Genomic DNA, 12,194 nt, shown 5'->3' on the forward strand with positions numbered 1-12,194 from the left:
CTGTCAGGTGATTGCTCCAGAGGAGATTGTGGATCCTAATGTGGACGAGCACTCAGTGATGACCTACCTGTCTCAGTTCCCCAAAGCCAAGCTCAAGCCTGGTGCCCCTCTGCGATCTAAAACCTTGCACCCCAAGAGAGCCAAGGCTTACGGGCCAGGTGAGAAGGACAGATGATTTTAACACTTTAGAATGCCAGACTGTGAGTATGAGATACAACATTTACTATACCTCAACCCACACCTCTGCGTCTTTGAATCTCTCTGTAGGTATTGAGCCCAGAGGCAACGTTGTGTTGAGGCCAGCTGAGTTTGTGGTGGAGACTGTGGAGGCGGGACTTGGAGAAGTGTTGGTGTACATTGAGGATCCAGAAGGCCACACAGAAGAGGTCATCTTCTAACTCATCAAACTTCTTTCATGATAAAAACAAGCCAAATATCTACTTGTACACCAAGCATGTTCCTGGTGGTATTGGCCAGATTTTTGCTGTTTCATTGAACGTAAAAAAACCAAAACAATAATAATAAAATTTTATAAAATTAATAATTTCATTATTTGAATCTCAGTAAACTAAATAAATATGTGTGTAAATAAAATAAAATAATACAAATAAAATAAAATAAAATAAAATAAAATAAAATAAAAATAAAATAAAATAAAATAAAATAAAATAAAATAAAATAAAATAAAATAAAATAAGCATAAATACCACTACACGTCTTGCATTTAAATGAAGATTTAAAAGTGTCAACTGAGATTTTCATTGTTTTATTTTCAAGATAAATTTAGATTATGTGATTGTAAATTATATTTTTGAAAAGTTTAATTATAATCATTATGCTAAATTATATAATATGATTTACACATTTCTGCTTTCTGTTAATAAAGCATACTTGAATCTTACTGATGGGCCAATGATGGGGCTGTATACAAGACCAAAAAAACAAAAACGGATGTTTTGACTACTAACTGGTGAATGTCTTACTAATATGTCCTTTTTGCAGGCTAGAGTAATTCCCAACAATGACAAGAACAGGAGCTACTCTGTGGTCTATGTTCCAAAAGTGGAGGGTCTTCATAAGGTACTAATAAAATAAGCAATCCACAGTGGCTTTTGTTGTCACTTTCCAGTCATATTTTCAAGATTAATGATTTTTACAATCTTTTTGGGTCTTGATAGCAGTTTTTTAAGATGTGACAAAGGGTGCTTAAACTGTGGCTAGTTACTCAATCTGAGGGATATTTCTGTCTTCCTCCAGGTGAAGGTGTTGTTTGCTGGACAGGACATTGACAGGAGCCCTTTCCTGGTAAATGTGTCTAAAGCATTGGGTGATCCAAACAAGGTGCAGGCCCGTGGGCCAGGTTTGGAACCGGTGGGCAATGTGGCCAATAAACCCACGTATTTTGACATCTACACAGCAGGTAATGTCAGGAAAACAATGTTGTTTGCTGTTTACTCTAAAACTAAAGACTAGATAAAGATCCTTCATATATTTGTGACCCCTCAGGTGCAGGAGCAGGCGATGTCGGCGTGATCATTGTGGATTCTCAGGGTCGTAGAGACACGGTGGAGATCATTCTGGAAAACAAGGGCGACAGTGTTTTCCGCTGCACCTACGGCCCCATTCTGGAGGGCCCTCACACTATATATGTGACATTCGCTGGCCAACAAATACCCAGAAGTCCTTTCACTGTTCACATCTCAGAGGGTGAGACCCATGTCCTTAATTCCTTGAAAATATGTAACCTTATTAGCTAGAGGTCCTGCAGAGTTCTTTTACAGTCACAGTCACAGTCACATTATTATTTAACACCAAAGCTGTTAATGCACCAAGAAAACAACAAGTGCTTTTTTCGCCTGAGCCTTCGACTTCTTGTTTTTTGCTGCATTAAAAGTATTCCATTCTAAAATGTCTACTGCCCCTGCTGAAAAGACCAGCTAAGACCAGCTGTTTTTCCGGTAAAGTTGGTTCGCTTGCTGTTGAAGCTAGTTGGGAAAACTGGTAAAGACATTAGAGTGAAGACTGGAATCCAAAACAGAAGTTACAGTAAGCTGGCCTATTCAGCTGGGGCATTATGCACCTAAAGAGCTTATTTTACACTTCTAAAGGTGCAGTCACATTTACTGTTGCTCAGCGAAATTTCGTGGCCGAAAACCAGTCTTTCCAAAAGGGCAAAAAAGTTCTGCTCACAAATTTCACTCATTGTTGGTTACATGAATTCGCCATACTGACCAACAGATGGTTTTGAAAGTGACTTCGGTGTGATCTGGGCTATGCTGTTGACAATAGACTATGGACCTTTTTTGCCCGTGAAATTTCGCTAATGTGACTGTACCTTAATGACTTCAGATTGTTTGATTGACAGCATGCTAATACTGGACAACTCCCAGAGAGATCCGCTCTCTGTGGCACTGACTGAGACCAGGTTGTTTGGTTTGAGCTCCGTGCTCATTGCTCCAGGGGTCCACCACCCTCCCGATGATGACGAAACGCTTTATTGTGTTTCCTCTTTCCTTTCGCCTGTGTGTGTTGTTCTAGCTCCTTCGAGCGGCCGGCAGATCGGCTCACCGGTTCAGATAATCCCTCAGTCTATACGCACGCCGCCCTCAGAAAAGGCCAAGAAAGTGCCTCCCCCAACACCACCCAAACCCAGGCGACCAAGTTAGTACGGGCCACCCGGGGGGTGTGGCAGATGCCTGCTCGAGCTTGGCCCCCTCTCTACTGTCTCCTCCCCTTACCCTGGATGTGTCCCCCTGGGCACACCATCTCTGGCTCGTTGGCATGCGCTGTCGCTTTGCCCTCTGGGGCAGCTAAAATCAACAGGATGCTCAGATAGAGACAGGAAGTGATGGGATGAAAGTGTGTGTGAGTAAAAGTGAGAGTGTGAATATGAATAAGAGGAGGATTAGACAAGTGTTGTAAAAGCTGCTGCTGGTCTTGTTTTAACTGACGCAGAAAAAGAGCCACCTTTCACTGGTGGGACTGGACGATCACTTACCAGAAGCTCAGAGCACCAGGATCACTTTTCATTTGATTCTGCTAATATTTTTCCGATTCAATAACTCAGAATTTAACAAATTTAACTAAATCCTATTATTAATTAATTAACTTTTTAAATAATAATAATAATAATAAATACAATTAACAAAAGTAACAAATTGAATTAAACTAAAGATATGAATTAATCAGAATAATTGATTATTTTTGTGTTAAAAACAGCCTTAGTTTAAATTACTCACTGTAACCTGAACTGACATTGGGTCTGTTTCACACCTGCAATTTTAAAAGCATATTAAGCGTAAAGCATAACGTCAAGATGCCATGACTTGGTTTGGCATCAGAGAGCCAATGGCTGAGTGACCGTCTGAAAGATCATCATCCTCATCCCATTGTCATCATGATCATGATCATCATCATCATCATCTGTGCAGTTGCTCGATTTGGCCATGTTGCTCCATAAATACTAACTCAGAGAATGGGAATGCTTTGATTATCTGTCCTAACAACCAAAAAATACAATAAAGTAACTAACTCAATTAATCAAAAAATTTTTTTTCCACATTTTCCACCTAACATTATTTTGTAGACTTTTTGTCTGCCTTTTTATCCAGCGCTGGAAGAAACAGATACTGCGAGAAGAATTTGTTTGATCAGATATGAGAAAGCACTTAGAGAACTTAGCTGGGCTGCTTTTAATAGACATTTTATTGCTCTAAAAGTGCTCATTAGTGGACTTGGTGGGTTAAACACCAAACCCCAACAGTAGGCCGCGTATTTCAAATAATATTTATTTTATTTGAGCAGAATATTGTTAAAGTTTGGTTATATTTTTCACAGCTGGTTCTTGTAACTAATTGCATATATAGTGTTTAAGCCTTTTTATAAGCTCTTGAAAACATACATCAGCTTGCCTGTAGTTTTCATTTTAGTGCTCTCACTACATTCCTAATGGGGTCTTTATGAGATTGCTTATTGCATTGTCATAGGCTTGTAAAGGAAACATTCTGTCTTTGGTTGTTCTTTCTTGCTCGTACCTTTGGCTGGGTCCATGTGCTGGTTCATGCATAATCTCAACTAACTTCGACAACCTCTACGTTCATGTGTGTATGGGTCTTTTTTGCCGTCTTTTACTTTTCACCTTCTGAGATAAAAAAAACAACAACAACAAATAAAAAACACTCTTTCCTCTTTGTAGCGAGTAACCCAAATGCCTGCCGGGCCATTGGACGTGGCCTGCAGCCCAAGGGTGTGCGTGTGAAGGAGGTGGCCGACTTTAAAGTGTACACGAAGGGAGCAGGCAGTGGAGAACTACGTGTTCAAGTCAAAGGGCCAAGTATGTGTGCAGCTGTTTCTACTAAAGCAACAATTGTTAATTTGTATCTGTTTTAATCAGCATTGCTTTGCAAATTAGTTAGTTTGATTGAAATTTTGTGTTTTCAGGAGGTGGCGATGAACCTGTAAAAGTACAAGAATTGGGAGACGGTGTGTACGAATGTGATTACTATCCCATTTTCCCTGGAAAATACATCATCACCATTACTTGGGGTGGCCATGCCATTCCCCGCAGGTAAGGGTGCTTATAGACCCCTGTACAGTTCAATATCTGTTAGGCATCATTTAGAAAGAACATATTGAAATCCATTTTAAAAGGATTAAACAGGATATGGAAATTACTACAGAGATAATCTAGGAATTATCCTAGATAATTCAGATTATCATGTACAAACTTCTCACTTCTGATCAAAATGTGTGTGTGTTTAGCCCAATTGAGGTGATCATAAGTGAAGATGCAGGCCCTCAGAAGGTGAGGGCATGGGGTCCAGGCTTGGAGACGGGCATGGTGGGCAAATCAGCTGACTTTGTGGTTGAGGCCATTGGCACAGAGGTTGGAACTCTGGGTAAGAATCTTCTTTAACGTCATTGAGCCTCCTGAGCTGGTGTTGTATCCAGGGATCTAGTGTTTATTATAGTAGGCAGGGGTTCTCAACTCTGGCCCTCGAGGTCCACTTTCCTGCAGTGTTTAGCTCCAACCCTAATCAAACGCACTTGAACAAGCTAATCAAGGCCTTCAGGATTACTAGAAAGTTACAGGCAGGTGAGTATGATAAAGGTTGGAACTGAACTTTGCAGGAAAGTGCAGGAACCACTGTATTATAGTCTGATGAGATGCCTTGGTAATGGTCGAAAACTCACTTCCATGCACAGGTTTCTCCATCGAAGGCCCCTCGCAGGCTAAAATAGAGTGTGATGACAAGGGTGATGGATCTTGTGATGTTTTGTACTGGCCCACCGAGCCAGGTGACTATGCGGTCCATGTCATCTGTGATGATGAAGATATCAAAGACAGCCCCTTTATGGCCCACATCCTCCCTGCAGCCAATGACGTCTTCCCTGAGAAGGTCTAATAATAATGATTGCACATTTGTTGGGAATAATAAATGACAGCGGTTACTGAACTAACTCTTTATTTATGCAGGTTAAGTGTTACGGACCCGGGCTGGAGCCAACCGGGTGCATCGTAAACAAACCTGCTGAGTTTACAATTGACGCCAGTGGAGCTGGAAGAGGACATCTACAGATTTATGCTCAGGTACATTTTCATACAAGTCCCAGATGCTTCATGCTTCATGCCTCTCTTCACTCGTACAAAATGTGTTTGTCCTTCTTTTATTCAAGGACTCAGAAGGCTTCCCCATCGATATCCAGATCACAGATAACGGTGACAGTACATATTTCTGCGTCTACATACCCACCAAGCCCATCAAACACACTATCATCATCACCTGGGGAGAGGTCAATGTTCCCAACAGTCCATTCAGGGTGAGAGCTCACTGTCAACAGGCAGATTTCAGCCAACTGATGACATTTTTATGTTGCTGTTTGTCAGGAACTTTCATGTATTGGATCTACAACAGCTCAGCTTTTCAATGAAAGTTCATGACCACATTTTTCCAGTGTTATATTTCACACTTTCCCTTTTCACAATCATGTTAGATCATAGGTTCCATATTGGATCATAGCTTTATTAGAACCACTGTCCTCCAAAAGCTTTCACTTCTTAGTTTTACAATATGTAACTATGGTCTTTCTACATTTCTCAGGTGACCATTGGAGAAGGCAGTCACCCAGAGAATGTGAAGGTTCATGGACCAGGAGTGGAGAAGACTGGCTTGAAGGCCAACGAACCCACATACTTTACTGTGGACTGCAGTGAGGCCGGACAAGGTCCGAGCAAACATGACTGCTAACGTTATTCAAACTCATATTTGAAATTTGGAAATTGAGCTTATTTCCTTTTTTATATCTGTTCTGACTCCTTAGGAGATGTTAGCATTGGGATTAAGTGCGCTCCTGGCGTGGTGGGACCTGCCGAAGCAGATATTGATTTTGACATCATTAAAAATGACAACGACACGTTCACAGTGAAGTATACACCCCCTGGAGCCGGACGCTACACCATCATGGTGCTTTTTGCGGATCAGGTCAGTCTTAGTCTATAATATGAAATTATTCGGTTTGTTATTTGAGTTCTAAAAATGTTTTTTTTGTGTGTTGTTTTTAACAAATTAACAGGAAATTCCCATCAGCCCCTTCCGTATCAAAGTTGATCCATCCCATGATGCTAATAAGGTAAAAGCAGAGGGTCCTGGGCTCAGCAAGACAGGTCAGTTTCATTTCCAGCAACTGAAATTAGAAAAATAGTAGGTAAAAATAGCTCATCTCATCTGCATGTTATGTGTCTCTATCACAGGTGTGGAAGTGGGCAAGCCGACCCACTTCACGATCTACACTAAAGGAGCAGGCAAGGCCACACCTGAGGTTAATTTCACCGCAGCTGGGAAAGGAGAAGCCGTCAGTGACTTTGAGATCATTGATAACCATGACTATTCTTTCACTGTGCGCTACACTGCATTACAGCAGGTGAGACATTCCAGCAGTGGGTTACGTTTCATAAAAATGGTCACCATGTGGTCACATGCTATTATGGTATTATAAGTCTATTATGGTATTATAAAACATCTTGCTCAGTCCTGTTTTTTTGTGTGATCCAGGGTAACATGAGCATATCTGTGTGCCATGGTGGTGACCCCATCCCCAAAAGCCCATTTACCATTACTATCGCTCCTCCTTTGGATCTCAACAAGGTCAAAGTTCAAGGACTCAACACCAGTAGGTCCTCAGCAAGTCAAATCTTCAGGCAATTTATGTGCGGACTGAAATAATAACTATGTTGATTGAACATATTGTACATATTTTTTGTGTCTACGTGTTTAGAAGTGGATGTAGGGAAAGATGAGGAGTTTACCATTAATACACATGGTGCCGGAGGTCAAGGAAAGGTGGATGTCAAGATTACCTCACCCTCTCGCCGGCCAATCCCATGCAAGGTGGAATCTGGAGCATCCAATGAGGTGCACACAGTTAAGTACATTCCGCCAGAAGAGGGGCCCTACAAAGTTGACATCAGCTATGATGGAAACCCTGTGCCAGGAAGTCCTTTCACCGTGGAGGGGGTGATGCCTCCAGATCCCTCAAAGGTAGGAGTCACAAATAGGAGAATTTGATTTGTTTGTTTATATGTCATCGTCTTATTGAACCGTAATTTTCCTGATTACTGCAAATAATATAAATATATTTGTTACCTAAATGATCTCATCAGTGTTCTGTTGGTGGAGACAGTGCTTTTATTGTGCTTTGGCATTTCGATTCACTCTTGGATCCTTTCTCAAGCTTAAGGCTAAAAACAATCCTTACCTCACAAGTCCTTCAGAGAGTTCCTCAGAGGCACTAACCAGAGTCAGAATGATCAATCTAAACTAGAACCAGATTTTGTCAAACATAATTTCTTGATCCTCTGTGCAAAGAAATTTCCTGTTTCTTTATTCCAGCAATGTTAGTTCCAAAGTAAACCAATTTAATTGTATTTTATTTTATGTGTGTTTTTCTTGTTTGTATGAATGCCTGTTCTCTACAGTGCTGGATTGTTCCAGTTAGTGTTTTCTTTTTCCGTGAGCCAGATACTCCAGATTGTATATCAGTTGTGTCAGTGAAGAAGCCTAAAACAAACACAAAAGGCCATTAAGCCATTGTTGGAAATTATCAGAAGACAGTTGGTGTTTATTAATCTGTCTGGGAGAGGTGAACTCAAGTGTAGTGTGCCAAACATGGTACTTCATCCGCATGTGGAATGGCTGCTCCATTCTGTCACTGGGCTGAGGTCACACTGAGGATCATTAGATAATTTGTCTGTATATTACCGAAAGAGATACAGATCTCTGACCATAAATGGATATAAATGATACCGTCTGACTTTGAAAAATGTTGGACTGTCCTCCAGCACTGTTAAAGCATGTTGTATCATTGAATTTTTGAAAATTCGATACACACACAGAGTGGCCATTACAACTTAAGTGTGCATTAAACCATGTGTACAATTTAATTATATTAAAATATTATATTTTCTGGTTCATTTTCAGGTTAAATTACTTTTTAATTCCTGATTATTTTAAAGTTTCTAACAATTCTGGTTTGATACGTTATTGAAAGGCAATCTTGACAACAGTTTTGTCTCATTTTCACTTCAAGGTGCGAGCCTATGGCCCTGGCCTGAAGGGTGGCATTGTGGGTAAACCCGCTCCATTTGCCATCGACACTAAAGGCGCAGGTACAGGGGGTCTAGGGCTGACTGTGGAGGGCCCGTGTGAAGCAAAGATTGAGTGCCAGGACAATGGAGATGGATCTTGCTCTGTGTCCTATCTGCCCACTGAGCCTGGAGAATATTCCATCAACATCCTGTTTGCTGATGCTCACATCCCTGGTTCCCCCTTCAAAGCCATGGTGCAGTCCGTCTTCGACCCCAGCAAGGTTACAGCTAGTGGACCAGGGTTGGAGAGAGGAAAGGTCAATGAAGCTGCGTCGTTCACGGTGGACTGCTCTAAAGCAGGGGAGGCGGAGTTGACCATCGAGATCATTTCAGATTCAGGAACGCAGGCAGAGGTTCATGTCCAGAATAACAGCGATGGAACTTATTCTATCACCTACATCCCTCCTTTCCACGGAATGTACACCATCACGATCAAATACGGAGGACATGCAGTGCCTAAGTTCCCTGCAAGGGTGCAAGTGGATCCTGCTCTTGATACCAGTGGAATCAAGGTCTATGGTCCAGGAGTGGAGCCCAGAGGTAAGGAGGGCATCTAAAATCACACTTGGTTGAATGTGTTTAGTACCATTGTGCTTAGCAAATTCTGCTATATTTTCACAGGGGTACTCCGAGAGGTCACTACACACTTTGTTGTTGACACTCGGGTTCACAACAAGATCGGTGGAAACCACATCAAAGTTCGTATTGTTAACCCATCAGGTGCCAGCACTGATGCGTACATCACTGACAAAGCAGACGGCACTTACAGAGTAGAGTATACCGCATATGAGGATGGTAAGATATCCAGTTATTTTGTTGAATTGATGTGTCATTTTGTAAAACCTGATCATTAAAATAAAATGTTTTATTAAAATTAAAAGCTGAGGTAAGCTGGTATAAGTGTCTGCCCTAATCTTTAATCATTAATTTAACAGGCTATATTGGCATTTCTTTCCTCCCTGAGAATCATGACACACACACACAGAGAGAGAGAGAGAGAGAGAGAGCGGTCTGCTATTCTGAGCACGGCTGCTGTATTGATTGTTCTGTGTGGGGGTCAATGTTGTAAGATGGAAATTCATTCATTGTTCATTGTGTTTTGAGCAGAGCCTGCTGATGTCTTTTTTTCCCATGATGCCTTGATAATATTCCATCACAACTATTGACTGAGAGAAAAACACAGTCTCTCTATATGGCCACACACACTCTCTCTTTTTCTCTCTTTTCTTTTTCTTTAAAGGTGGTAGTTCTTTAGATGTGCACCTTTAAAGTCACCCAGTCAAAACGGATCTCGCCAGAATGAGAAAGTACTTTCCAGCTTCATATATTTAGATATGTTATTTTTGTGTTTGGACAGGTGTGCATCTCATAGAGGTGCTATGTGATGACGTACCTGTCCCCAAGAGCCCGTTTAGGGTGGCGGTGACTGAAGGTTGTGATCCCAGCCGTGTACGTGCTTACGGTCCTGGTCTGGAAGAGGGTCTGGTCAACAAATCCAACCGCTTCACTGTGGAGACCAGGTACATATTCCTATGAACGTCCTTTGAACATGAACATGAAGGGCTAATTTGGAAAAACCAAGTCTGAAGTGTCAGTATGAAATACATACCATAAAAGATTTTAAAACCAAACTGTGCATGTTGAATAGTTACTTACTCTAAGGTAGTAAGGTGGTCACCGGAAGCGATACTCTGCAGTAATATCAGTAGGAATCAGCACAATCTGAAGTTTCACATGAGGGAGAAAAAGTTCCCCACGCAGATTTCGATGTTCCAGTTGGTCATGCAAATTTGCTTTTGACCAACAGAAATCTGTTTGATTTTAAAGTGTACTGCATACATCATAATGACAATACAATTTTCTGAAATATTGCTAATGTGACCGCTGAAATACCTTCTATGTCCTATCATTTTAATGATGGAAAATTAAGCAGCATACACGATATCAGGGTTCCTCAAATCCAGCCCTGGAGGGCCACTCTCCTGCAGAGTTTAGCTCAACCATGATCAAATTCACTTACCTGGAATTTTCTAGTAACTTTGAAGACCTTGACTGGCTTGTTCAGGTGTGCTTGATTAGGGTTGGAACTAAACTCTTCAGGTCAGTGGCCCTCCAGGACTGGATTTGAGGAACCATGCACTATATGAACAGTTTTGCTGTGAAAATACTTAATACTTGTCTGTATTTTCCTCTCTTTCAGGGGTGCTGGCACGGGTGGTCTTGGATTGGCCATTGAGGGTCCATCAGAAGCTAAGATGTCTTGTAAAGACAACAAAGATGGCAGCTGTAGTGTGGAGTATATTCCTTTCACTCCTGGGGAATATGACGTCAACATCACTTTCGGAGGCCTGCCTATCCCAGGTATGATGTAATTTCCTTCTGTCTAATTCATTCCATGGTTTGTTTCTGAGTGAACTCAACACATTAATTAGACCACCATGTAATCATGACATTTTGATTTAAAGCTCGAGTATTTCATACCTCAGAGTCTGTTTGACCATTTTATGAAGAAAAACTGTAACTGTATAATTTCTGTGGGTGTTTAGGTAGCCCATTCAGGGTGCCTGTGAGGGAGCTGGTGGACCCAAGTAAGGTGAAGTGTTCTGGTCCTGGTCTGGGCAGTGGAGTAAGAGCCCACGTCCCCCAGACCTTCACTGTGGACTGCAGCAAGGCTGGTGTCGCCCCACTGGAGGTGCTGCTGTATGGACCTACAGGTGAAAATAAACTGGAAAACACACAACGTGTTTGGACAAGGTCCTTGAAGTATATACGTGCTTCAGTTAAGCTTTTAGAAATTGAATTACTAGAATGCCTAGAAAATTGACTTAAAGGTCTTTGAAGTGTAAACAGTATAAATGTGTGTGCTTAGCTAGTCTGAAGAAGTTGGATATTCACACTTAGCATATATACATCATAAGTGATTTACAAGCAAGTTCCCCTCACAGGATTTCTTCTGTTGCCATTTTCAAAGCATTCGGTGGCAATTGACTTGTTCTTGTACTGTTAAATTTCAGAGTTTGAATTTAATAGATAGCTTTTATCAATGTGGGGCATCAGAGAGATAAACTGTGTTATTTTTCTAGGGATGACAGAGCCGGTGAATATCACAGACAACGGTGATGGCACCCACACAGTGATCTACACTCCTGCTAAAGATGGACCGTACACTGTCTGTGTCAAGTATGCAGACCAAGAAGTGCCACGCAGGTGAGTGGGCTGCTTAAAGTATTAATAAAGTCTTAAAGGGGTGGTTCGGGATTTTTGACATCGGACCTCATTTTTAAGTCAGCCTGGTTGTTATTCATCAGTGGAGTTTTTTTTTTAATTATCCAGTCCTTATATTTGGATAGTTAGCCGATGCTAGGCTAGCGCGAGTCAATGGTATATGTTAGCCAGCCATTAAAAACCGTTTTACCCACTCCACAGTGCACCAAACGCAAATCAATTATAACACTAGACTATCGATGCAAATGTCCGTTGAGAGAATAATGTTAGAAATCAAACTTACCTTTCATCTCAATGATCCCAAAGGAACTAGTTTCTCAGCAGC

At 41.3% G+C, this 12,194-nt stretch overlaps 1 protein-coding gene across 12 annotated transcripts in view; it reads left to right on the forward strand.

Annotated features, from left to right (window-relative positions):
- flncb (filamin C, gamma b (actin binding protein 280)) overlaps positions 1-12,194 on the forward strand; it is a 59,079-nt gene that overhangs the window by 31,598 nt on the left and 15,287 nt on the right. For 8 of the 12 annotated variants that reach the window (XM_082166208.1, XM_082166212.1, XM_082166219.1 and 5 more), the window contains 24 exons: positions 8-158; positions 268-386; positions 1,003-1,080; positions 1,258-1,420; positions 1,507-1,707; positions 2,539-2,661; positions 4,196-4,333; positions 4,441-4,567; positions 4,762-4,898; positions 5,206-5,399; positions 5,477-5,590; positions 5,677-5,820; positions 6,102-6,225; positions 6,322-6,482; positions 6,574-6,664; positions 6,752-6,921; positions 7,053-7,170; positions 7,276-7,538; positions 8,587-9,184; positions 9,266-9,439; positions 10,002-10,164; positions 10,845-11,005; positions 11,191-11,358; positions 11,728-11,851. In XM_082166208.1, coding sequence (XP_082022334.1) covers positions 8-158; positions 268-386; positions 1,003-1,080; positions 1,258-1,420; positions 1,507-1,707; positions 2,539-2,661; positions 4,196-4,333; positions 4,441-4,567; positions 4,762-4,898; positions 5,206-5,399; positions 5,477-5,590; positions 5,677-5,820; positions 6,102-6,225; positions 6,322-6,482; positions 6,574-6,664; positions 6,752-6,921; positions 7,053-7,170; positions 7,276-7,538; positions 8,587-9,184; positions 9,266-9,439; positions 10,002-10,164; positions 10,845-11,005; positions 11,191-11,358; positions 11,728-11,851 — 4,004 coding nt within the window. The remainder of the gene's footprint in view (positions 1-7; positions 159-267; positions 387-1,002; positions 1,081-1,257; positions 1,421-1,506; positions 1,708-2,538; positions 2,662-4,195; positions 4,334-4,440; positions 4,568-4,761; positions 4,899-5,205; positions 5,400-5,476; positions 5,591-5,676; positions 5,821-6,101; positions 6,226-6,321; positions 6,483-6,573; positions 6,665-6,751; positions 6,922-7,052; positions 7,171-7,275; positions 7,539-8,586; positions 9,185-9,265; positions 9,440-10,001; positions 10,165-10,844; positions 11,006-11,190; positions 11,359-11,727; positions 11,852-12,194) is intronic. The other 4 variants (XM_082166217.1, XM_082166215.1, XM_082166216.1 and 1 more) reach the window with 1 other exon arrangement.

This window comes from Leuciscus leuciscus (genome assembly GCF_965113295.1).
Source record: "Leuciscus leuciscus genome assembly, chromosome: 4".
Taxonomy (NCBI): domain Eukaryota; kingdom Metazoa; phylum Chordata; class Actinopteri; order Cypriniformes; family Leuciscidae; genus Leuciscus; species Leuciscus leuciscus.